At 41.1% G+C, this 27,021-nt stretch overlaps 1 protein-coding gene across 3 annotated transcripts in view; it reads left to right on the top strand.

Moving 5' to 3' along the window:
• Positions 1-381: 381 nt before the first annotated feature.
• The window catches only part of GALNT7 (polypeptide N-acetylgalactosaminyltransferase 7), a 137,769-nt gene continuing 111,129 nt past the window's right edge, over positions 382-27,021 (top strand). For 2 of the 3 annotated variants that reach the window (XM_026017545.2, XM_026017546.2), the window contains exon 1: positions 382-620. In XM_026017545.2, coding sequence (XP_025873330.1) covers positions 495-620 — 126 coding nt within the window. In that variant the 5' untranslated portion in view covers positions 382-494. Of the gene's footprint in view, positions 621-1,979; positions 2,154-27,021 lie in introns of those variants that run through there. The other variant, XM_072719670.1, reaches the window with a different exon arrangement.

Here is a 27,021-nt window from a genome sequence, read left to right as displayed (position 1 = left end):
GGCAGAGTTACGGCCCATCATTAGCACAAAAGTTTGGGAATCTGGCAGCTTTCAGAGCCGAGCCGTGGGGCGAAGGCTGGGAGCAGCCCCGGGGAAGAGCGAGTTAGCCGCACGGCAACGGGGCCGGGAAGCGGTTCTCGGGCACCGTGGTCAGCGGAGAGGCGGGCGGCGGGCCGGGAGGGGGAGGAGCGGCGAGGGGCTGCGAGCGAAGCCGGGCGGAGCGCGGCGAGGGGCGGTTGGAGCGCGGCGGGGGCCGGGGCCGGGGGCGGGGGCGGGGGCGGGGGGCGCGGCGGAGCGCAGGGGCGCCGCGGAGGGGAGGGGGCGGGGGAAGGGCCGGGAGGCAGAGCCGAGGGGAGTTCCGGATCGGGAGCTGGGAGGGCGGCAGCCGGAGCCGGGTGGGGGAGGGAGGAGGTGCAGAGCCGGAGGAGGGGGAGGAGGGAGGGGAGAGCGGTGGCGGCGGCTGCGCCGGGCTCCGTGTCTCGCCGCCGAGGAAGATGAGGCTGAAGATCGGGTTCCTCTTACGCAGTCTGCTGGTGGTGGGAAGCTTCCTGGGGCTAGTGCTGCTCTGGTCTTCCCTGTCCCCGCGCCCGGACGACCCGAGCCCGCTCAGCAGGATGAGGGTGAGTGACCCGCCCGCCCCCTCCGGCGGCGGCGACCTGCAACTTGTTTTGTGCGCGCGCGGCGGGGGCAGGGGCAGGGGCGCGGCGCGGCGGGGTCGGGGTCGGGGTCGGGTCGCGGTCGGGGCGGCCGGGGCGGCCGGGGCGGTCGCGGCGCCGCAGCTCCGCAGGTGGTGCCGGTCGGGGGCGCCGAGCCCCGCGCACCGGCTCCCGGCCGCCCGCCGCCCGCCGCCCGCCGCCGGCCCGCCCCCTCGCCGCCCCTTCCTCCCGCGCTTCCCCGCCCCGGCTCCACGCCGGGACTGCGGGGCGGAGCGGGAGGGGCGCCGGGGGAGAGCGGGTGGCGGGGAGCGGGGCTGGGCCGCCGGGCCGCCCGCTCCTCCGTGCGGGGACCGCCGCGGTTGGCCGGGGCCGCGGGGTTGGTCCAGGCTGCGGCCTGTGGCGGAGCAGGCCTGAAGGAGGCGAGACGCGGCCAGTGCCATCGCCGCCGCCCGGGACCGGGCCGCCCCGAGCCGCCTCCCCTCCCGCCGCCGCGCGTCGGGGGATGCTCGCAGCCCCGGCTCCCCCGGCCCGCCCGCCCGCCGGCCCGCCGCGAGGGAGGGAGGGAGGGAGGGAGGGAGGGAGACGGCGCCCCGCCTCCGGCTCGTACGGACAGCGCCGCCCCCCGGCGCCGGCGGCCGGGAGCCCGGGTGGGTGTGCGGCCGCGGCCTCGCCCTCGCCCTCGCCCCGGACCGGACCGGACCGGCTCTCGGTCCCGCTTCCCCGGGCGGGCAGGCGCGGTGGCCCGGGAGTCCACGCTGCGCGGGGAGGTCGCCGCCTCCGCATCCGCGTGGCGCCGGGCGGCCGTGCCGGGCTGGGGTGTGCGGCCGGCTCCTCCGCCCGGGCTGCGGCAAGGGCTGCCCGCGCCGGAAAACTAACTTGTGCGGCTGGGCTTGGCCGTCTGCCCCCCGGCCGACCCCGAGGGGCGCCGCGCTGCGGACCTCGGGCGGCTCCGCCGGGCGCACCTGCCAGCCGCCGGGGCCGGGTGTTCGCCGGGACCCCCCCCCCCCGCCCCGCCCCTCGCGGTGGACGGTCTAGCCCCGCGCCGCGGCACTGCGGCTCCTCACCGACTCCCCCAGCCCCCGGCCCGGCTCTCCCCGGAAAACGAGCCGCCGCACCCCCCCCCTTACGCCGGGGCCCGGGGTGCCCCGGGATGTCCCGCTGCCCTGGGGGTGACGGGGGGGGGGAGGGTGCGGTGCCGAGTTCAGAGCCGCCCCGCGGCCCCGGGGCCTTGGGAGGACTTGGGCTGTGTAGCCAGGTGCCTTTTGCAAATATTCTCTACGCTGCGTCTCTGTGATCTCCTTTATTAACTTTCCTTGACATTAGCATCAGGAAGCTGAGTGGGAAGGCATCCTTTTAAGAATCCCGGGAGACTTCCTTATCAGTTTCTGTCGATAGGATGAAATTAGATTTTACTCCTAAGACTTAGTATGTGAGGTCTTAACTGAAGGGGAATCTCTTCGTGAAACCTGGGGTGGCGTCCCATCCAGGTCATCTAAGGTAATGATAATAAGAAGTTCTAAGTTTTCCTTTTAGTGTGTTTGTGGTGTGAAGCCTCCTAGGTGTCACAGGCTGACGGTGACCTCTAGGATTTTTTTTTTTTTTTTTTTTTTTTTTTTGCTTTCAAAATGATTGATAAAGGATAACTGAATATTGCAGTTGGGAGTTTTTAAGTCCTCAAATGGCCTTTTACAGAGAGCTAGAAGTGTTAAAACTCCATTTTCTAGGAGAGAAACTGAGGAAAGTCCGACAAAACTAGCCATATTCAAAATGTCCTGTAGTTCCGGGACAGGTCTTTTAAAGAGATGGTGGAGCATCTACACCAAGACTCCTCTCTTTTTGAAATACTGTATTAGGGTGGCTATTATAAGTACCAAGCCACAGGGCTGATTATTCAATAGCAGGTGGTGATATCTTGATTTTTGGCCCAACTTATTTGATAGTTTGTCACTGGGTCCAGTGTAATTTCTGTCACTTACCAAAGAGAGAAGGTAGCTTCTTACATGTAATTGACGTTGCAAGACTGCTTGTGTATCAGGAAAGCCCAAACCTTTTATTAATCTTATAGGCAAATGTTAAGTAAGCAATTTAAGGCATAACTTATGAATCATCATGAGCATAAATAAGAGACTTTTGCCTCCTTTTATTAAAAACTATCCTAAGAACTTCTGAGATCTAACACTAGAACATTTCCTTTAGGGAAGGTTCTGCTAGTAAGCAGATTCAGACTCCTGAGTTTCCCTTCCGCCTTCCAGTTTTTTTCATTTGATTATGACTGCAGACTCCTCCACCCACTGTGAGACACCTGCCTCTTCTTTCATGCCGATCCACCTGTGGGTTTTTTTTGGGGGGGGGGGGTCCCCTATAAATCCCTGTAAATGGCTTGAAATAGGCTAGAACAATCTACCAAATAAAAATAAAGGTTCTGCCTCTACCCTGGCAGGCTTGTACTTGTGGCTTCACCCTGTGCCACTGTTTGTCTTGTACTTTCAATGTTCCGGGCAATAAAATCTGTAGCAACTTGCGCCTTTGTTTTTGTTTTTATTTTAAGCCAGGACTACTACTTTATATCTGGGGGTATGGAGGTCCATATTATAAAACCTAATACCCGTGGTCAAGATGAGAAACACATTTGTTATCTCCGTCCTCTCGCAGGGCCTTTTGCTGTTTTTCTGAGGTGAATGATATGAAAGATGATCTTACTGTTCAAATGGTACTCTGTTGTGTATGATATTTATTCAACAAACATTTTTGAGTGCCTGCTATGTACTAGTGCTAGTTATTTTTTAAAAATATTTTATTTATTCATGAGAGACACAGAGGGGCAGAGACACAGGCAGAGGGAGAAGCAGACTCCATGTAGGGAGCCCGATGTGGAACTCAATCCCGGGACTCCTGAAAGCAGGTGCTCAACCGCTGAGCCACCGGGGCATCCCTAATGTTAGTTATTGAACTACTTACCTCTAACCTCATGGATCTTACAGCCTGGGGAGGCGGGGGGGAACACTCCACATTAAGCAAGACTCTACAAATCAAATAAAAATTATTCTAGCTGGTATGAAAAAAAGCCATAGGGGATAAAAGAACAGGAATTTGGCCATAAAAGTCTTACCTGAAGAAATAACTATTGAGTTGAAAGCTGAAGATTTGAATACAAATAGTTGTTGATCTGGATGTGGGAGGAAGGCATTCCTTAAAGGGAGAAGTATGTGTAAACGTCCTGAGGTTGGAAGTGGTATGGTGAACTGAGGAACTGGAAGAAGACCAATATAATTAGAACATGGAGCGGGAGGGGCGGGGTGGAATGAGGATGCAAATGTGATATGGGTCTTTAGAGCAGTAGGAAGCCATTGAAGGATTTTCGATGAAGGGGAGATGTGATCAGATTTGTGTTTTAGAAGGATCATTCTGGTTTCCTGCAGGGAGTATAAATTGATTTGGAGCAAGAGAGCAGATAGTAGGAATCCTATTGGAGGTTATAATAGTTCAGATGGGACATGACGTTGCTTGGATTGGCAGGGTGACTGGAAGTGGAGAATTGATTCAAGAGCTATTAAAGATGCGAAGGTATCAGGACTAGTTGATTCGATGTGGGAGTGGAGAAGAAGGTGTCAGGAGGTTTAGGTTGATTATTTGTCACATTCAAAGTTCTGAAGACAGACATTCACACATTTTTATGTTCTATTTTATGGTTATGGGAAGGCTTACTTTTTTAGGCTTTATCCTCTGGATATTTTTAGGTCAACGTTTATTAAGACCATCTGTTTAGTACTTACAAGGTGCAGAAAGTTCCTTTTAATTAAATAAATTATAGTAACTCTCAGACCATATATCCCAAGTTTTAGTCCTGAATTTAAAGCTGAATTATAAGCCTCTGACAATAAAGGTTTGTAATGGAAATGTTGAGAGATCTTCAGTGGTTTTATTGTACCAATCCTGTACTGGATTTGGTGAGAAGCTGCTGGTAAACTGATGATTCTTTGTAGGTACAAATGCGACCTTAGTCAAACCATTAATGCCGTTTGGGTTTAGAGCATACATAGCAGGGCTAATTCAGGAATCCTCCTAGGCAGAGAGGTGTTAAGCAATAAGCAAACTAAGACCCGTTGAGAAGAATATTTCTTAAATGAGGCTGAGTGACTGAATTGATTACCCTGTCACATTCCAGTTCCACCTTACCAAACCCTTTTTATCTCTGTGACGATTGATTGCAACCTGAAAGACTCTGCTCTTGACCTTAAGATTTGATTTCAAATGGAAGCTCCATTGATATCATTAGGAATAGAGCTCTATCACTTAGCAAAAGTGTAGTGCCTTAAGTGGTCACTGTTGTCTCACTTCTTCAGTTGAAATGCCTCAGGATTTGTTTTTGTTCTGTGTAACTGTCCTCCCTCCCACCTGTAATGAAAAACTCCCATAATACCAAGCCTGGGAACTCTGGGCATTATAGATCTCCTGAAATTAATGCAGACTTTTTTTTTTTTTTTTTTTAAGATTTTATTTATTCGTGAGAGAAAGAGAGACAGAGACACAGGCAGAGGGAGAAGCAGGCTCCCCATAGGGAGCCCAATGCGGGACTTGATCCCAGGACCCCAGGATCATACCCTGAGCCGAAGCAGATGCTCAACCTCTGAGCCACCCACGCATCCCTAACCTCTTGAAATTAATGCAGACATCTATGTATATGTGCTTTTTGGGGGGGAGGGGATTGAGACTCAGAAGCTTTTGCATTTTACTGTAAACCACTGACTGAATCCTTTGAAGGCAGGGTTTATGTTTCTTGGAGTAGCTCATGGAGTATCTACCCCATCTACCAAGGTGCTGAAGCCTTCATTGATGTCTCCCCCTTAGGTCTGGACACCCTAGAAATGCAAACCTTCCTAAGAATCCTAGATCTGTGGGTTTTGTGGATGGGTTGCCCATCCAGTGGTCAAAGGTGAGGCATCAGTCCTGTTACTGTACCACACTTCTTCACCTTCCTTCTAGCAAGACCCCATTGGAGAATACTAAGAACACCTTAAATAAAAGATCCTGCTGTAAAGAGATCTCCTAGTTGAAGAGATATTCAATACATGCATGGCCTGGGTTCCTTCTTTTCTTCCTAATCCAGTAGCAATATAAGGAAACACTGAGAGCTGTCACAGAATATTTTGTCAAGAGCCAAATTATAGGTGGAGAAGGTGGAAAAGAGCCATCAGAGAGTGCATGGTTATTAGTAAAGAAGGAGTGAAAAAGTGTTAAAGAGCCAGTTGAATTTGGGTAACTATTTTGTGATTGAGACTGGCTGTGTGGAATGGGAGATAAGGTGTGGGCTGCAACAGTTTGGTGTTAGTATAAGCTGCATTAGATCAGCCAATCCTAAATTGGAGGCAGGAGGAGAGAGAAAATAATGCAACATGAATGAAAAATCAGAATTCTGAGCTTGGACCATTTGTAAACAGACTATTTGTAAATTCTAACTCCAGAGTTCTAAAAAAGAGTTGGTCAGCAAGATTTGAGTGGCTCTTGAATGTAGGAAAATGATTGTGATTATCTGACTTCAACCTAGATCATTGTCTTTGTTTGTGTTTTGAATTATAATTTTCTTTCCTGAAGAATGAATGTACAATCTGACAGAAGGAGAGAAGTGATTAAATTAAGAATTTACAATTTCTATAATAAAATGAACATAGCTTGAGTCTATGAAAGGAATGATTTTATGGTTGGCTTTTATATGGCAGAAGATGAGGAAGGGTGAGAGGGTGAAATATGCCTTAACATTGTGGGCAGAATTTTTTGTAAAATTGGGAGATATATTTTTATTATAAGCATGAGTCACTTAACAAGTGTCAAATATTTGAGTGTTTACCAAATGCCACCCCTGGCTCTAGGCATTGGAGATGCTGTACTGGATGGTGGAGGAGATGAAAAGTGTTGACATAATAAAGATGTTACTCAAGTCTTGACCTAATAACTGCACAGATGTTTTGTCCATAATAATGGCAGTTTTCTTTTGATATGTAAAGTTGGGTCTTTTTATAATCCCTCCCAACCTCTAACTGCCCATTTGCTCAAAATAATATATCTGGGGCTTGCTTTCCACAAGGCACTGAGCTGGGCCCTGGAGATGCAGAAGTGGCAAGAACACAGGTCTCCTCTCGTAGGCGAGATGATCTGTGTCAATAACAGTAGTAAGAAGCAGGTTTTTACAGAGCTGGAGAAGGTGCATGTGCAGAGGCAGGAGCGTGGCATTTGACTAGACCTGGAGTGTCGGATCAGGGAGAGATATAAGGAAGAACATTCTACACTAAAAGGATATGGTGAGAAGAAAGTTTTTTTTTTTTTGTTTTTTTGTTTTTTTGTTTTACTAGAACAAAGTGATAAAAGTTAAGATTGGAAAAGTGAATTTGGGCCACATTTTGAAAGGAATTAAATGGTACTCCAAGGAACTGGGTTGGGGCTTGATTAAGTCAGGACTTAGAGAAGCTTTTTGGAAGCTTCTGAAGTAGAGTTGTGGGAGTAGTAACATCCATTCATCATCAGCTCTTGGTTCACTAATTCACTCAAGTATTTCAAATATTTATTGAGTGTCTACTGAGTACCATCCATTACTCTAGGCATTGGAAATCCTATAGAACAGTAAATAATAATAGCAATGATAACAGATAACATAACTTGACTCCTACGTGCCAGGTGAGCATTCTATTTGTATTATGTTTAATTGTAACAATAACTCTCTAATGCAAGTCCGTTGTAATTGTCACTTTATAGATGAGACCATTGAGTCTGAGAGGTGAACTCTTTGCCTCAGGCCATTTACTTAGGGGTAGAGCCAGATCAGTCTCGTGTATCTGGACTTGGAGCTATGCTCTGATCAAACACTAAGATTTTTAACAAGATAGACATTCTCAAGTGGACTACATTGAAAGGAGGACATAGAGACAGTAGGGAGGTAATTTCAAATAAAACACTGAAGACAATAAAGGATAACATGAAGGAGAAACAGGTAGTGGGGACCATGCAGGGAAGTTCAGGGGGCAGTGGCTGAGCTGAGGCCAAAGAATGAGTATATGATACAATTCTAAGGGAAGAATGTTCCAGGCAGAGGGAAAAGAAAGTGCAAAGTCCTTGAGTCTAATGTTTGAAAAATAGAAGGCCAGTGTGACCTAGAACATGGTGAGTTTAGAGGGAGTACAGTATTTGCTAAGCTTGCAGATATAAATGGGCTCTGGGTTGGATGATAAATTGTATGGTCCTTGATAAAATGAGTAATGACTTTGTTGTTGTTTTAAACATGTTGCAGTGGTAAGGCAGGAGCTGTATTAGCTAAGTCCACCAGATCCTGTGGAATCAGAAAAGGCAGTATCTAGTCTGTAAGGTCTAGGTGCTGTCAGAAAGCTCTTTAGAAAGCTTTCTGTATATGCAAAGGCGTAAATGGTTATAGCAAATCCCTGGGGACTGCATGGCTGGAAGATGGGATTGGGGAGTGGAAGAATGGGAAAGAGAACTCTAGAAAGCATCTGAACCCTGAAAGATTGAATACTGTGAATGGCAGAGCTGGGCTAAACGGAATAATCTGGAAACCGTGCAGGCTGGATTTCAGTGAGGAGAGAAGTGTCTGCTAGGACATGAGGCCTAAAGTTAGGAAAGGGGCCAAGACAATTAGTATGAGAGAGAGAGAGAGAGAGAGAGAGAGATAAAGATTATGAAAGTAGAATTAGCTGGTGTTGCTGGTAGGAGGAGGAGCCCTCTGGATACTGGAAGGGGAGTATGCTGAGACCTTAGAAGGAATAGAACTATCTAAAGTGGTGGTTCTCAAACTTCAGTAGGCCTCCTAATCACCTAGAGGGTTTGTTAAAGCAAAGTACTCCAGCCTCCTGGCTAGAATCTCTGATTCAGTAGGTCTGAGGTGAGGCAAGGAATTTGAATTTGTAACTAGCTAGCTCCCCAGTTGGTCCAGGGGTCATACTTTGAGAGGTACTGGTCTAGAGGATGGGTAGATTGGAGGGGAATAAAACAAAACATTGGTTTGGTTTGGCCTGTAGTTATTTTTGGGGGTAGGGAGGGCATGTAATATCTTAGTGTCTACTGGGTAGATGGAGCTCAGAATAGGACCAGATGCAAAGTGTGCAAATCATTGGCAGGAATATATGTCTGAAGCTTGAGTACCGGATTGGTGACAAAGGAACTGTGTGTGGATAGAGGAGAGAAATAGGAGTAGGAAAAAAGAAACTCATAAAAGGCCTTCTTACCTGAAAGAAGGGAGGTAGAGTGTGGAGGGGGGTGGGAGACGAGATGAAAGGAGGCATAGGCAGAAGTAGAAAATTTAGAGAACATCGCCCAGTAGAAAATATGGGCAAAGATAACTTAAGAGCAGGACCATCAGCAATTTCAAATATTGCAGCATTTGAGCAAGAATTGATCAAAGTTAGGGACTCCGTAAGTGGCTGTGGAAGCGTGTGCCTCCCTGCCTGCTAAACTCACCTGCAGCAGTTGGGTCCTGGTGAGGGGCTACAGTGGCACCTCACGGGCATCTCAGTAAATGTAATGACCCAGGGGAGCTGGCTCGGAAGAAAAAGTTCAAGTGGTGAATAATCACCTTCACTAGAAGAAAAATACAAAAAGAGGAAGAAGGGTTTTATTAGAGAACTTAATTATCAAAGGGAGAACTAACATGTTTTGGATTCTGTTTGTTCTGCCTGAATCAGGTGCCTCTCTAAGCCCCCCCTGTGTGTATAGAGACACATCTGTACATACATATTTTAAGCCAAACCATAATTCAGTGCTTGTGGAAATATATACTTTATATGCTATACACATTATATTAAAATGATTATAATGCATAGTAGGCATTTTTTTGCGTTCTTTTGGTCTAAAATCCAGTAACTTATAAAAGGCTGCGACCAGAACAGCATTCTCATATTTGAAGTTGGAGAAGAAACTTTATCCACAGAGTATTAGGCAGTTTTTAGCTTCTAACACATTAATTTGCCTGACGTGTAATTACAGGAAGAAACAGAATAGCAAAATCGCCTGCTCAGCATTTCAGGTAAAAATTTTTTTTTTTTTTTTTTAAACAGTGAGGTCTACCATTTAATTCTAGTTCAGTCCTGTGATCCTGAAAGCAATGCTGAGGCAACATAAACTGCAGTTACCCAGGGCTGAAGTCTGTTTTGGAGAGGGAAGCAACCTTTCAGTTGCTTCATTTGCTAAGAATCCTGAATATTTCAAAATGAGAAACGTTCTCATTTCTGCTCCATTATAAATTCCCTTTTGGGCTTGGTAGCATTTTAAAGCATTACTCCAGAGAAACATTTAAACATGCCAATAGGGAGATCTGATTCAGTTCACTGAATATAAGAACTGGTACACTGAAACTTGAGGAAAAAAATTAACTTTGCATTATCTAATTAGGTTATAGAATTGCTGCAGAGCAGCCTGGTTTCCCAAATCTAGAAGGTACAATTAACTGTAGTATTATATCAATACCAACTAGTCTGCTAATAGGCTTCCAAGCAAAGCAATTGGAATTTGTTATTACCAAAGATATTTTAAACTGAATTAAAATTAAATCATATACTGTTGGGAGCAGTTCTGTATGAGAATAAAATAAATGACCTAATCATTTTTTAATCTTTAATCTTTTATTGAGTCCCTGGGTTTAAGAATACATCTGGGCCTCAGGAAGTATGCTATTTTTCTTTAATAATAAACATAGTTGCTTAATGATTATCTGGCTTAAACATAATTTTAGCATTTGTAGTTCTTTTATAAAATATCTTACAATATGCGTTAGTACTTCAGTATTGAAGTACTTTGAGAAGTACTTTGTATTCACTGGTAATGTGTACACTTTACTCTTTAAGACCAATTCTTATAAAGCGCACTGAGTGTTAATATGCAACTGATAAATCACTGAATTCTTTATCCCTGAAACTAATAACACACTGTTAATTAATTGAATTTAAATAAAATTTTAAAGAGTAAATCTTAAGTAAACATTAACTGAGAAATTCCCAAAGCTTTTATTTTTTTTTAATCACTCTTATGAGACAGTGGGTGGGCTACCATTTCTGTTTTTTAGACTGTAATTATCCTTTGACTCTTGATTTTTTTTTTTTCCCCTTTTACTAGAAACACCAAACACGCACTCTCACACACTCACGGTGATAAGATACTCTTTGATGTGAGCAAGGTTTGCAGATAGCTTTTACAAATGTGTGAATGCTTAACTCCTCCAGCTGGAACTTTTGATTTCATACTAAGCCATTGAGGCTAGCTATTGAAGTGAAACTGTGGTCTCAGGTTCGCAATGTAGTATGAGATGCCTGTGAACAGTTTTATAGAATCTTCAGAATTAACACTTGAAGTATTATCATAATACCAATATATCTTTATGCTTCTGAGAATTTTTTTTTTAAACTCTAGAAAGGCTAAATAGAAAAAAAAGTACAATTTACTATTAAAAAGATAAGTACTTAAGTCATGATATTTGAAGTGCTCTGGAGGTTCTTTATTTGTCAGCACTTACTTCATTTTAAATTTTATTCAATTTAACTTAAATATTTTATATGCATTTCATTAGCATGTTATTGGAAAAATAGTTCCTTTAAAGCCCTTAAGAAACCAAAAATGATCAGTATACTTAAAAGAGTCATGTAAATTTGGTTTTGCCAGATTATATGAAAGGTAGATAGGATAGATAAGAGAAAGAAAAAGATGTTCATATACAGAAAACTAGGAAGAAGCATGATATGTAGATTCCATTTCTATTAAGATATAGTTTGTGAATTGTATAAACATTTCAAAAATGACTCAGGAAAAAATCTAGTAGGGGTAAGTCAATTAAATTTTTGTCTGGTTGATTGTTAAATGCAGCTATGGCAAATACATCTTTGTGATGGGAGATATTTGCCTAGAGAAAATTGCCGTGCAATATATCCTACCAGCTGGAGTTTTTTGGACAATAACAGCCCATGTGCCTAAGTGAATCTTTGATTTCATAATATAGCCATTTCAAAACTTAATATATTTTCTAAAATAGTTGGCTTATTAGGTATAAGTTTCAATTATGCTTACTTGGGAGGACTTAAATCCAAACCTCTTGCCCCAATATTTCCTTGGCAATTGAATATTTTACTATGCAATTCTTATTAGACAATTTAGTCATTATGCTTCTTAAAATTTAATCTGACAGGATTAGTCTTTTAATCTCTAATACAGTAAGGTGTCTCCCATGTAAGTCAGTATTTGTTACCTCTACAATCTGTTTGCAGGGTTTTACATCTTTTCTTTAGAAAGAAAGCATTTAAAACCTCCTGTTCAAAAGTCTTGCCAGGGTGATTTAAAATGAATAAAAAATCCATTAGATTTTTGGCAAATAAGCTCTCAATAATGATACAGAATAAATGACTACAAAGTGCTTTTTAGAGTAATGGAATGGAAATGACTGAAATCTTACTACTTTGCACATGCAGATTTTTCTACTATTGTTGAATGTTTGGTTTAAGCTAAAAAGATCACTGTCAAAATTGGAAATTTTGATCATTTAAAATATATAATTACATTTTAACATTTAAGCAAAGGATTGGTGGAATGCAGAAATATAGGCATGTACTTTCATTTACTGCTGCTCTCTGTGTGATGGTCTCAGAGGAAATTTGATGTCCACTGTTTGTAAAAGAAGGCTGGAGAATAGTGTTGCATTGTGGTGGTCAATTAAAATAAATTTGCTTACAGTTCAGGGAGATCCTGGTGGGTGGCAAAGAGAAAAATACTTCTAGCAAATAGCCTTCTGAAATTCTGTCTTCTAAAAATTAGCTAAAAAGGGTGATTTCCAAGTGCCTTGGTATTTTAAAGAAATATATTTTCTTTGTGAAATTAGGATAACTCTTGTTTTTTTCGTAGTTTAATGTTTAGACTCCAAACCATGGCACCTATAACTTATGTTTTAAAACAAATGTAGCATACATGTGATCAGTTGTTAACTGAAAATTTTGAAGAGTGATATCATACCTGCAAAGGTAATATACCACACCTTTTCCCAGGTCCTGCTTTTTCCTTAGCATAAGAAAAGAACTGGTATCATCTGAAGTATGGGTATTCTCAGATTTTTTTTTTTCCAACATCCTCTTTGATATCTGAGGAAAGTTTTTAATAAACCAGGACTTCATTTCACTTTTCCATGAATTACTACGGAGGGAAGAGTGCCAGCCAGTCTTTCTTGAGCAGGCCCACACCTGTGACTAACCCGAAGAGAATCTCAGCCAGAGAGCCTAATAAATAGTTTCACCGTGGCACAATCATGCTTTGTAAGAGGCAGTTATCATCCTTGACCTCTGCTCAATTAACTGGTAACACTAAGAGAAAAGTAAATGTTAAAAAACTTTCTTATGCGTTGGCAAAAATCACTTCCCGAAGATAAAGTGAATGGCTTGAAATGTACTCATTTGCATCTCCTTCTCTAGTTTAAATAACAGGTGCTTGTGTTTAAAAGCAAGTATGTTTTGTGCAATGATTTATGACTCAGAAAGGCTGATGAAGAGTAGCTAAAAGGCAATTGTAAGTGGAAATTAAGGAGTAGGTTTTTAATATAGAATATCGGGAACTTAAGGTAACAGTAAAGGCAACATATATTCGGGATTGTTTTCTAATGAATTGTAACTTTCCTAGTATTTTTTTCAATTCTTCATGAAAATAACTGAAATCTATTTTTTACCTCCTTGGGACATAGGATTTCTTTTGTCGATTGTGAGACATTTGTTGAGCAGTTGGTCGGTTGCTTTGGGTCCCAGTGGGTGCTAAATGTGAGAATGATTCCTTCAAGGTTAAAAAGGTCAGCCATATATTCTATTGACCTCGAGATAGCTAGAAAAACCAAGACTGCCATTAGGACACACAGCGTGTTGCCTCCGAATGATGAAGCCAGCAACTTACTCCTGATTTTCTAACACAGGCAGGGGTTATGTTTTCTGAATATACCCAATTCTTTTTAATTAAAGATAACCAAACCTTCACAGTTCTTTAGCATACCTGTAACTCTTGTGGTGAGTCTAAACTAATGAAAAGATAAAATTTCATTTCTAAAATACAGATAACTTTTTAAAAGAACTTTTTGCTTTTTCTACAATCTCTATATGCCCCTACCCACAATTCCTCTTACATGTCTCATTTTGACCAAATGCTCTCAGAAGCTGTTGCATCCTATGAATACTGACTAGAAATGGAAGAAAAATTAGAGTTTTGGTTTTCTTGCAAGAGATTGCTTTCTGTCAGACTGCAGATTTTCCTTGGCATGGGCTTAATTTAAAATTGCCTCATATATGCAGTGATGAAAATTGAATCAAACTTAAAATACTATGTGGAACATTTTCCAGATAATGTTTTTGAGAAATAAAAAAGATCTAGAATAGTGGTGTTGAGATTTTGAAATGTTAGTGTCCTAAAAGTAAGTTTCAATCTACTTTCCATTCCTTCCATCTCATCAGGTGACTATAGGCAATGGTCCATTTCAGAGTTTAAGTGGTTAAAAAATAAAGATTAGAAAATATACAAAGCCTTATTCAGATTCCTGTTTTACTTCTATTGCCTTCCCTTCAGATGTAGATTTGATTTAGTTATTTCCTAAATTCATGAGCCAGTACCAGTACCCATACTTGTTTTTATTTAGGATATCCCAAGTGTCTATTTAAAGACATTTGTGATGGACGACTGACCCTCAAAAAAAAAAGTACAACAATAACCAAAACTGTCATGCTTCAGCTGGTTTATGGTGAGGCAGAAAGCATGAGAAATTTGCTGTGTTTCAGTTGGCTCATTATCACTGGGAAATCACCTTTGCCTTGCTCAGAGAAGACTTAGGTCGGCTCCAGTCTCTTCGCTGTTCTGTGAAAGCATGTAGTGTGTGTGCCTTCATTGAATGTATTTCAAGAGTAAATGGTACACATAGTGGCACCTGAAATCTGGAAAGGGCAATGTCTCTTATATGCCTAATTTATTGCTAGGAGTGAAGCTGAGCAAGTCTCAAAAAGAAAAACGGAAAAGTTCCTTTTGGGTAGGGGAAGCTAATATCCTCTAGGATTTGGATCACCACAATTTCACTGCGAGAATTCCTTGATTTTCTAAGAATACGGGTACTACATTTGTATGATTTTGTGATCCTACTTCCATGCTTCTTGTCTCCGGCAGTGTAATGAATTAAAATGTACTGGATATTTGGCACGGGCTACAGCTCAGAAATACTAAATGTAGAATTTCGTTTACTGTGGGCTAGTTATCAGGAAGTAGTTGAGATCGAATCTGTGCTGCTGGGAAAGTTTATTTCCTTATGTAAGCCTTAGCGCCTGCCCGTCTTGTATTTGCTGTTTTGTGAACTGTGACAGTTCTCTTGTTAGGTAAATGACATGCTAGTCAAATAAGTAGAGGGAAACTGTAGGTTTAGGAGACTCAGCAACCTCATGGTTTTGGGATAATCTGATAGGATAGTGGTGTTTTCTTGTTGCTGCCTCATTGAGATTTTGAAAAACTGAAGTCCATAATTAATTAAAAAAAAAAGATTCCTGGGGAAGGTACATTCAAGTGAATTACAGTATCCTTTACTAGGAAAGGTAGGGAGTTTGAGCTTTAAGGTGTAGGAGGAAGAAGAGAAGGTGTGCCATCGAAAAGGAGAAGGAACGTTGAATAGTACAAGGTCATGGTTTAGACCAATCATTTGTGTAGGGAGTGGGAAAGAGGGATTTTAAGCCACTAAGTGTGTTTTTCTTTAAAAAAAAAATAAGTTGATAACTGTGAATATTAATCTCCATAAATACTAAATATTCTGGGGAAGTTACATTGATGTTTAAAATTACTGTGTGGGATGTAGCTCCTCAAGAACAAGGTGGATTAAAAATAAAAGCTGACATCATTGTTTAGTAAAAATACAACGGACTCTGACATTAGTTGTCCTGTTATAAATACTGTTTGTTGATAGCCTCGGTGAGCTTGGCCTAGCGACTGGTCTTCCCTCAGCCTCCTTTCCTTCATCTGCAAAAGAGGTGAGGCATCGTTTCTGGGTTTGCATTGGGGTAACGTTACCAGAGCTCCTAGGAAAGCATTTGACTTGAAGTTTTACACCTCGTTTCCCCTTCTTTCTCTTCCTTCTTGGATGAGTGTAATAATCTGTACGTGGTTTCAAAAGTGCTTAAAGGAATGAAAATACTTACATGAATTTGTTATGAATTTGCCATTTTGAATTAGAAACGGAAAGGGGCTGAGTCTTCTACGCTGTGGCTTTTGCCTTAAAAGTTCTGTTCTTCAAGGAACCAGTGTTTTAAAACAGGGAAAGAGGAAAATGACGTTAGGGTTCAAAGCCTACAGCCGAAAAAGAATTCTTGAGATATCTTTGGTGCAAAAAGGTGGTTCTGTTAAAGCATGGGGACAGGACCTGTGGGCAGAAAAAGCTGCTCTGGGGTCATGAGGAGTGATTTTCAAGTTGGGAGGGGATGAGGGATACTGTAAACAGCCTCCCAGGTATTTTGGAAGCAAGGTTACCAGGACCTTGAGGGGGTTAGCTGTTGTTAGGAAAAGGTCATATTACTGCCTAGTGACACCTGAATCATGAAACCCTTCAGATGTATATTGGTGGGTCGTATGCTTAGGGAATGATTGCCAGCATGTATCTTGGGGGGGCGGGGTTAGAGATAAATGACATTTCTAAAGGAATTCTTATATGTTAAAGTGGGGTCAGGCCAAGATTGCCTTTTGCCCTCAGCAAAGTATCAACATTGAGGCAACTGAGTTCCAATGTCCCTCTGCCTGTTTCAAGGACTTGTCAATGGACTGTAGGGAGTAAAAAAAATGCAATAATTCCTCTTCTGCCTTTGTTTCCCACATCAGAAAATGCTGTTTATTTCTGAAATATACTCTTTTTTGGAGGCTCCTGGGTGGCTCAGTGGGTTAAGCTGCTGACTCTTGGTTTTGGTTCAGGTCATGGTCTCAGGGTCCTGGGATTGAGCTCCATCATGGACTCTGCATTTGGCAGGAAGTCTACTCAAGGATTCTCTCCCTCTGTTCCCCCCCTTCCCAAATTTAAAAAATTTAAATATATTTTTCTCAATATAAATATATATTCATTGTAGAAAATATTAAAAAATGAAAGCAAAGAAACTAAAAATCACCTATAATCCATCTTACTCAAAGCTAATTATGATCTGTTTGGTGTATTTCTTGCCTGAATTTAAGAGTAGACATGGACTACATATATACTACTTTGTGGATTGCTCATTTTATTTTACTGTAGAAATATCTTAATTTACATATTGTTTTTAGGACGTTGTCTTGTACACTCATCTTTTAGGATCTGGTCGTTTTAGCACTGACATGGTTTAAGGGAAGACGACATTAGGAAGAAAAAAAAAAAAGAAATACAAGTGTGTTGGGAATTATAGGTCCTAAATTGTCGTGTACACTATATTTACAAAATTGAATTGTTTTCCAACCTGCCCCTTGGAAACAAACCGATGCTTTTAATTTTTAAGTTTTGATGTTTAAAATAATTTTGGGTGCCTCTGGCTAAACCATCAATTAAATGGAGCAAAACAAGTGATCTGAGGGAGAACAAAACTGGAGGAGCAACTACTGAAGTTACTTGTTTTTATTGTCTCCTCCTTACTCGTCCCAGAAGCCTAGTCCCCAATTTAATTTTCAGTTGTGGTTGCTGAACCATTCCAAAGCTCTTAAACCTCTGCTTAGTAAGTATTAAGAAATCCAAGTCACTGCCATGGGGTCAATTATGAGGTGTGGTAAATACATTGTCTTCTTAATTTTATTTATTAACTTTGTTCCTATTGGCTCCCTGTTGTGAAGAATAAGTTTTCTTCCTGCAGATTCAGCTCAATGACTCCTGGATTTTCTTAAATGCTATGTTCCATATTAACATTTAAAAACGAAAATTATGCCCTTTCTTTTAGTCTTTGTGTAGTTGGGCTACACCTGTGTCACTGTGCAGTGAGAAGGCTGTTTTCCTTGAATCTTATTTTAAACACACATATATTTATGCTTATAATTGTATGTAATAACAGCACTGTGGGAGCAGAATTCTAGTGTGAAAATTGATTGAACCATCAAATGACTAATAAGGAACTTTTATTGAATTCTTACTATGCCCTCTGCTAGGTGTGTTTAAATTCTTAATTTAACCTTCTGACATTTTACAGATGAGGAAATTTGTGGCTTGGAGAAGTTAAATACCTTCCTTGTCATCTGGCCTCATAGGTAATAGAAGCAGAGTGCAAATCCAGGCTGACAGCAGAGCCTGCCCTTTCAGGCCGGATTCAATACCACCAAGTCCCACTTCTGAACTGTGTTCTGTGAACAGAGTAGGGGTTACTTTAAAAGGGTTCTTGGGTCAGTAAGGTTGAGAAATGTTGCATGTTGTATCACCCTCTCAGAGATTCACAGGGCACAGTGGTATGTTAAAAGCCCTGAAAAGTCTTACAGGAAATAAAACTTAAAAAATTTTTTTATTAGCTTGTCTTTCACAAGTTGACCTGGTCACTGATTCTGTCTGTAAAGAACTCTACTGTCCTGAAAGAACGGTTTGCTAATAGCCGAATCAAAGTACGGCGCTGTCTGGGTTAGGTTACTGTTTCATGTCTGTGGACAGATGCACTGGTCTCCAGAGGAGGAATCTAACTGCCCAGACTTGCTGAATTCTGCAACTAGCCTGTTACGTGTTCGTGTTTGGCATGTCCTCCTCCAGCTGTCTAAATCTTGCCGTCCTTCAAGATCCATCCAGGTTTTACCTCTATGAAGCTTTCTTTAAGTATAGTCCACTCGGTATCTCCAATCTCAGAAAGGCTCCTTGTTATGGGACAGGACTGTGAATGACTGTAATACTCCTTAGTATGGAACTGTTTTCCCAGTTGGTCAGTTTTTTTTTAAGATTTTTATTTATTTATTTATTCATGAGAGACACACAGACATAGGCAGAGCGAGAAGCAGGCTCCCTGTGGGGAGCCCGATGCAGGACTCGATCCCAGGACCCTGGGATCACACCCTGAGCCTAAGGCAGATTCTCAACCACCATTCAGAGTTGGTCTTAAGCTCCTTGAGGGTAGGCCCTGTTTTATAGTCTCTCTCTTCCTGTTGTCCTAGAGAGGAGAGATCCACATTGTTCTAGTAGCCTTTGTTCCATTGACAAGTACTCCTTGTCTCCTGGCCATGACCCCCCCCCACACACACACACACACTGGCGTGCATTCCTAATCCTCCAACTTGAACCCCTGTTTGATACTGACATCCGTAGTCCTGACACGCGTTGCTTTCCAATGGGACACAACTCACTGATCTTGCTCTTTGTCAAAAATGACCGTAGTAAATTCTCAGACACAGTATTTTACAATGACACGCACACACACACAAATCCTCCTGATCAGTTAAAATAGGTTTCTTAGGACAGCCCCTGCTTTGCAGTCACCTACATCTTTCTCTGTGGTCTTAGTAGCCCAATGAATCCGACAAATATTCATACTGAGGAATTTCTTTCATACAGGGAATCCCAACACAGGTTGTTCCTTGACTTTGGTTGTGAGACAAATGGTTTTAAGTATAACCCATGTTAGGTTACTGTTCACATGGAAATAGATGCCCAGTGCATAAATTCTCAGTTACTGAAAACTACTTTCACATCATGAAAATACCAAAATAGGTCCCCCAAACCAAATAAATGCTTTTATATAAATATCCTGTAGGCACATAAAGCCAAAACCCTATCACATATGCTATGTGGATCAATTTTTCTGCATAAGCAAGATTAAGAGGTGCTTCTTAAAATATGAGTCTAATAAAGTTCACCCTGAAAGTACCACCTTTTCTTTAGAAACTCCCTGTAGTAATTATGGATGTTCTTCCTTTGCTCCAAGGCTCTTGTGTGTACAAAATTAACATCATCTGTCTTGACTATTTTCACTCTGTATTTAGTGTACCTAAATGTCTCTGGAAGTCTTTGGATGGTACCTGCTGGGAAACAGGTGATTTCTACCGCCACCCAAACTCCTTTGGGAAAATATGAAAAGGGCAAACCAAAGGTCCAGTTATCAGTTGTATTTGTTGGCTCTGTGAATTTTAAGGGGGTAGTACTAGGTATTTGGAGTTTATATCCACTAGAATACAGATTTGACTATCACAGAAATCTAGAAAGTTAGATTTTTTTTTTCTCTTACGTAATTAGCCAAACTAATCTGGCAACTTTCATAGACCATGTGACATCATCAGGGATCCATACGCCTTCTCCCTTGTTCTTCTGTTATTCCTATAGAGTTGCTCTCATCTGTGTGGTCTGAGATTTCACCACCCTGTCCACATTCTAGCAGTAGGAAGGAAAGAAACTGCAGGGGGAGTTTCCTTCTCTTCATCTGTTACAGATCCCACTCAACTATACTCCATTGGCCAAAAGGTAGTCACTCTGAGGGAAGTTGGAAATGTGTCTTTATTCTGGGTGGCCATCTGAATAGCTAAAAGTAAGAGGTTAGGGGAGGTGTTTTTTCTTTATTTTATTTTTTAAGATTTTATGTATTATTCGTAAGAGACACAGAGAGGGAGAAGCAAGCTCCATGCAGGAAGCCTGATGTGGGACTCGATCCCGGGACTCCAGGATCAGGCCCTGAGCCAAAGGCAGATGCTCAATCACTGAGCCACGTGTCCCAAGGAGGTTATTAAGAAAGAAAAGGAAGAATACAAAATACTTTTGTCTGGAGGTACAAAAGTCTTTGCTACAACATAACAGCATGTAAGTTTCTTAATAAGGTTTGTAAAAGTCTCTCTCTCTCAAAAAAAAAAAAAAAAAAAAGATTCTTAACTGTTGACCCAAATGCTTTTCAGACTTGTTTGCTAAACTCCAATCAACAAGACCAGGTTTTAAGTTTCTCTTAGGCACTCATTATCACCAAACAGTGATATGGATGTTCAGTAAATTTATGTCACATCGAATCATGGATTATTAAAATTTTGCCTCATTTGCCTCTTTGATAATAGATTTAGTAGTTTCTTGTTTTTTTTTGTTTTTGTTTTTGTTTTTTTTTAAATTTTCCTGACAACTGTTAACAGTCCATACTCTTTGTATTCCAGCTTTCTATCTACTATCAGAAAGACAGGAGGTACAGAATTTTCAGGGTTGATGAAGATGTGTTACCAGAAAGTCATTCTCAGACCTCTTTGCTATTGGCAGTCAGGGGACCACAGAAAGGGCATATGTCATTGGAGGAGTTAGCAAAAGTCTGTGGTTTTGCATAGTAGCATAAAGAGGTAGGTCTTAGAGTTGGCAAGATGTATTGGAGAATTGAAAAAGCAAAATTGGGATCTAGAGTAAAACAGAATAGTTATTGAAAGAGCTTCCATATCTAGGGCAGGTCGAGGGGTGACGGCATGGAAAAAGGAAGAGGTTGGGATCGTCAGAATTTAGAAACTCCCAGGAAGGCCCAGCAAGCTGGGGTTCAGATCTCTGGGAGTGGCATGATGGGACCCTGGCCAGCTGTCTATTGTATCTCTAGAATACAATGAGAATGTTTTGGGGGGAAACTAATGGAGCTGGGTTGGCTAAATGCTAGAGGCTGGAGCCACCTACAGCTGTCCTGGCAAAATGTCTGAACTTTAACAGCAAGCAAAGAATGAATCTCTTTTGCGTCCCCTGTTGGTGAAGCCTAACAGAGGCGGTTGGCAAGGAGAAATGTTGGCAGGGTTCCAGACCACAAAGCAGAATATAGAAGGAGGGAGAGGAAAACAAAATGTACTATAAAAAATTATATAGTGGATTTGGAGCTGAGAGACAGCAGTTTAATAGTCAACATGGTACTAGATATAGAGTCTTCCTTTGGAAGTTCATGTGAGAAAGTTTGGGGCCAAATAGTATTGTGACAAAAATCAGACCTGGACTGGATGCGATAGGGATGACTTCTTAATATAGACAAGAATAGCCTTTCTTTGCCAAGTGCCACTTGCATACTAAGTAGAACAGCGGTCCGCCCAGTCTGATACTCTGTCTTATACCCATACCAGAGCTATTTTAATGCAGGAAAGCATGATTTTCATCCTTCTATCCTCATGTGTTAAGGATGCAGCTGAGATTTTCCTTTCTTTCCTTTGGAAACCTGTTATGAAACTGTTAAACATTTCCTTGAGGCTTTCTTGAGTTTATTTCTAGTATCTGTGACTCATTAAAAAAAAAAAAAAACTACTTAGACTTTGTAGGTGTCTTGCGTTGTGTTGGGCCTCGAGGATACGAAGATGACTAAGATACAGTCTGTGTCCTCAGGAAAGTGACAACCTCCTTTGTGGTACAGGGCAAATGGGAAGACAGTAGTATTATATGTTAAATAATAAGATAGAATGAATTGTACCTGGAAAGTAGAAAAGAGCAGGTCCTTGGAGGAGAATTAACTTTTGGGCTTACCTGCAAAAGTAGAGCTTTGGCAGGCTGAGGGAGGAGTGTGTGTAGGTACGTGTTGTAGGGGAAGGCAGCAAGTAGAAACTAGAAATTTGAGAGGAAAGAGAGATAATTATTGTAATGGCATTTGGCATGTATTTACCAGTTTCTGTATGAAGTAATATTGTTCAGTTAGCCCTAAAGATGTCCTTGTTTTGGTTTCAAGGGATTCTCCTTATTTCAGAATTTTGAATTTGATAGGCATCCTCCCTCCTGCCCCCATGTATTATGATTTTCTATATTTCAGCCATATTCTTGCTAAGATAGCCACCTTTATAAACTAAAGATTCCTATTTTACTTCACTTTCAAATTGAAGCTGGCTCGTCTGTTTTTATATTAGTTGTCCCTCACAGAACAGTTTCTAGTTTCTCTATGTGGAGCCTCCCCACTTAGAAAAGGCTGTCTTGAGTATCAGAAATGCTAACCAGTAAAAGACTGGCCCTGGTCACCATATCATTAGAAGAGGCAGGTCACTTTTATATTACAGTTGAGTTCTTGAATTGTCATCATTGTCTTGAAAGGGAGAAGAATTGGAGCGCCTGGGTGGCTCCGTGCGTTAAGTGTCGGACTCTTGCTTTTGACTCAGATTATGATCTGAGGGTCATGGGATCAAGCCCCACATTGGGCTCCATACTTCGCAGGGAGGTGGCTTGAGATTCTCTTTCTCCCTCCCTCTCTGTCTGCCCCCCTGCCCTGTTTGTGCTCTGTCTCTAAAGTAAATCAGTCTAAAAAGAGAGGGGGTAGGGAAGAGAATTAAACTATACGGAAAGAATAAAAATTCACCTGCCTGGTCCTGTCTCCTTCAATGTTCCTGTTTGTGCTAGTGGTTAATATCATCCTCTGTATAACATAATTCAGTACTTCTTTTGTAACCTCTCAAGCCATATCCTGGTCTCAGTTCTCTGTCTATCCCATAGATATAGGTAATTGGAACAGGGGTATCTAAGCTAGATCAACTGTTTTCAGTCCTGGGATTTTTGAATCTACTCAAAAATGGGTGTTGTCTACTAGAGATGATGCAGAGTTGGTCCGTAGGCCTGGCATCACAGTCAACTCCTTAAGCATCAGAGTCACATAAAAAGTAAAATTGAGGGGAGGAAAACCTAGAAATCTTTCTGAGGAAACCAGTCATCAGAGAAAGCAATGAAGTAGACTTTGTTTCTAGAAGCAGAGAAGAAAGATGTTATGGAGAGACAAAACTACTTCCGCCTTAATACCTTCTAATTTCCATGAGACCTGCCCGTTCTAACTGCAGATTGAATTCTGTAACATTTGCCTGAATCCTTATAATAAATGCCCTTTGGCTTAAATATGTTTCTATATCTTGTATAACAAATTGTTAGAGTAACATCTCTTACTTTTTAACCCATCTCTTACTTTTTAACCTTAAAGGCATTACCATCATAGAAATTTCATATATAAGCCAGAGAGGAAGATTTTGAATAGGGCTCTCAAGACACATAGAAGAAATTGTTTTCCCCAGCATCTTATGTCTATTGCTGCCTCTGTCGTGTCTTTCCCCCCCACTTCAAATTTGTTTTTGAGGTATGGTGATCAAAGAAGATAAAGCATGTTTTTGTACAAAAGTAAAACTTGTTTTTCTATAGTTTAAGATGTCTGACTTTTTATCGATCTTTTTTGACAGTTAAGAATAACTATGATATGTAGCATGACTCTGTATAGTATGTATAATATGAAATTTGGAGAAATTTCTGTGTAAATGAATGATCACCCAGAAAACAACAAGATAGAAAAAAGGAATTCATAACCTCTCAGACTTGTTAGTATTTAGTTTTAGTTTATTGCTGATGGAGTACTACATTTTATTTAATCAAAATCCCAAAACTTTATATGTTCATATACATATATATGTATACATAAACATATACATCTTTTTTTTTTTTTCTGGCTAAGGAAAAGTATCATTTTAACTTGGTTTCTTTCTTTTGAAAGAAATCTGTCATTTACTAGGGAAGTACTGAGTGGCTTATAAAACAGATGATTGGACCAAAAACTGTAGACTACTAAATTAAAAAAAAAAAAGCATAAACATATTCAGTTGTTAACAACACTAAGAATTTATTGCTCTATTTACTGAGTTTTGGGTTAATATAAATCTTGTTCATATACTATATAGTTATAGAATTGTACTATGAAAGTAATTAGACTTAGTTTTCAACTTTCCTATTTGTAAATGGATTTAAGTTCTTTTTGATAGTCTAGGAACTAATTAAATATTTCTTTAATGGTTCAACTAATTGCTTCATGACTTTATTATTTTACTGTGTTCACTTTACAGAATGTTAAAAGCATTAAGAGATAATAGAATGTTAAGGAGACTTATGATATAAACTAATTGGAGTTCTTATTGTCAGATTTAATAGAACATGTTAATATACAGTATTTATAGAGGCCTATTCTGTACGTGCCTTGAGTTGTTTTAAGGGGCATTTAAATTTAAAGTAGGCAATTTACTTATCATCGTGGAAAGCCCGTCTTATTGCCTGAGGGTTAGTACACAGTACATTGCAACTCTTAGAAACTGGAAAGCTGTTTGGAATTTTGTTTGCCAACATTTGCACAATTCCAGTAATCTTCCGTAGTTTTGAGTGTAAATTTAAGAATTCATTATCTTCAGAAACGAGGGAGAGATGATGTTTGCTGATAATAAAATGAAACTAATATCAGGTTTTGAATCTACTTACTTTTTGGGAGGTGGTTTCATGTGAATCTTTGATTAAGATTATATCTTATAGGAGATAAATGTAATCTGGCTTTTGGCCACAGGCGCATGAAATCTGAAACCTGAAAATGTCCTCTCCATCTTTTGTTATGGAAGAGATCAATGAAAGGCTTGTAACCCCAAGAAGCTCTGTCTTACTTAGATCTCCTTAGCTAAATTTCAACCTAGACTTGGGTTAAGTTAGCAGATGTTAATTTTCAGCACTGGTTTAGTAATGAAAACTCGTTCATAAGATTTGGTTTCATGCATAAGGTATTTATGAAGCCATTTATTTCCTTTGGTCTTGAAATTAAACTACAAAGTCTGCCTTTAGGTTTTGGAATCTCTTATAATTGGATTATTTTTACTTTTCAGCCTCATTTGAGTATTTGTAACTAAATTTAGTTATTTTTTAAAGCATACTAAAATGATGAATAAGCAGAACAAGCTTCTAAAAATGGAAGGGGGGATCTGAGGGACTGGGTCTAGTTCTAGACTTTGAAGTGAGTTTCATATTTGGAATCGTACTCTGAACTTCATACCTTTGCATTCCAGAAGACCTTTAAATTCTTGAGTTGGTTCTCTACCTTCTCTGGGGTAAACTTGATAACTCTTCCAGGATCCTAGGATTTTTCTGCAAAGGAACTAAAGTGGCATAAAAACACCCCCTTCCCTGTGCCCTCAATATCTGAGTATAATCCAGAAACCTAGGTCTTGGAACATTAGATCCTGAAGACAATTTCTCAGTGTAGGAACAGAGTTGTCCTCATCCTCATGAGCCTCTTTGGGGCAACCTGTAATTATCGTTAAGAATTTCTGTTCCAGGGACGCCTGGGTGGCTCAGCACTTGAGCGTCAGCCTTCCGCTCAGGGCGTGATCCCAGGATCCCAGATCGAGTCCCATATTGGGCTCCCTGTGAGTAGCCTGCTTCCTCCCTCTGCCTGTGTTTCTGCCTCTCTGTCTCTCATGAATAAATAAATACAACATCTTAAAAAAAATTTTTTTTCTTTCTAAAAAAAAATTCTCTTCCTAAAAAAAAAAAAAAAAAAAAAGAATTTCTGTTGCATGCTTATTGTGAAAGTTGTTCCTCTTAAACAGCTATTAAGATTAAATTGGTGACTTAGATGAGATAGGTAAAGGAACTTATGTTTGGTTTACTCAGATGTGTAGTCTCTTAAGACAGTAGAGAAACCGGAGATCTGGCATAAAAACCAAAGATGCTTTCAAAAATGTCACATGGGTGGGCCTTAATAATGAAGAAAAAGAATACAGTTACCATGTGGCTTTGATTGACAGTTTATTTTTTTTTTAAGATTTATTTATTCATGAGAGAGAGAGAGAGAGAGAGAGAGAGAGAGGCAGAGACACAGTCAGGGGGAGAAGCAGGCTCTATGCTGGGAGCCCGACGTGGGACTCTATCCCAGGACTCCAGGATCGCACCCTGGGCCAAAGGCAGGCGCTAAACCGCTGAGCCACCCAGGGATCCCCTGATTGACAGTTTAAACCCTAAAACTGGGGCAGCCCGGGTGGCTCAGCGGTTTAGCACCACCTTCGGCCCAGGGTGTGATCCTGGAGACCCGGGATTGAGTCCCACATCGGGCTCCCAGCATGGAGCCTGCTTCTCCCTCTGCCTGTGTCTATGCCTCTCTCTCTGTTTCTCATGAATAAATAAAATCTTAAAAAAAATAAACCCTAAAACTAAAATGTGCCTCTTGTTGATGTTATACCATCAAAGAGTAACTGTAACTGCCTTCAAATTAATAATGGAAACTACTAATAACTACAAACTGCTTACTCTCTTTGCTTTCAGGTGTGAATGAGATACTTAGTTATTTGATAATTTCCTAATTAATTGTAAAAAAAAAAAAAACCCTTTTGGGTGGTGCATTACATCAAATTATATAAAGCTGCAATACAGTTTCCTAGTTCATATTTTAATGATGGAGAGTCAAAAGTTGGAATGTATTCAAGTTGTTTAAAATGAAAACATCTTATGTGTTCTATAAGACTTTCTAAAAAGAACTTGAAATTTGGAGCAGGGATAGGCACTAATAATTGGTAATATGAAGATTGTTTGGTTGTCATGAAAACAGATTAATCTGTTGATTATGGTGCCATTGTGTAATGGCCTAACCTCTGAGCCCTTTCCATGTTTGTACTTTGCTATGCTTCCTGAACATTATCGTCCTTTATTCCTGTTGTTTAA

This window comes from Vulpes vulpes, chromosome 9 (genome assembly GCF_048418805.1).
Source record: "Vulpes vulpes isolate BD-2025 chromosome 9, VulVul3, whole genome shotgun sequence".
Lineage (NCBI taxonomy): Eukaryota > Metazoa > Chordata > Mammalia > Carnivora > Canidae > Vulpes > Vulpes vulpes.
Note: the sequence above shows the minus strand (reverse complement) of the source record. Positions and strands in the feature narration are given on the sequence as shown.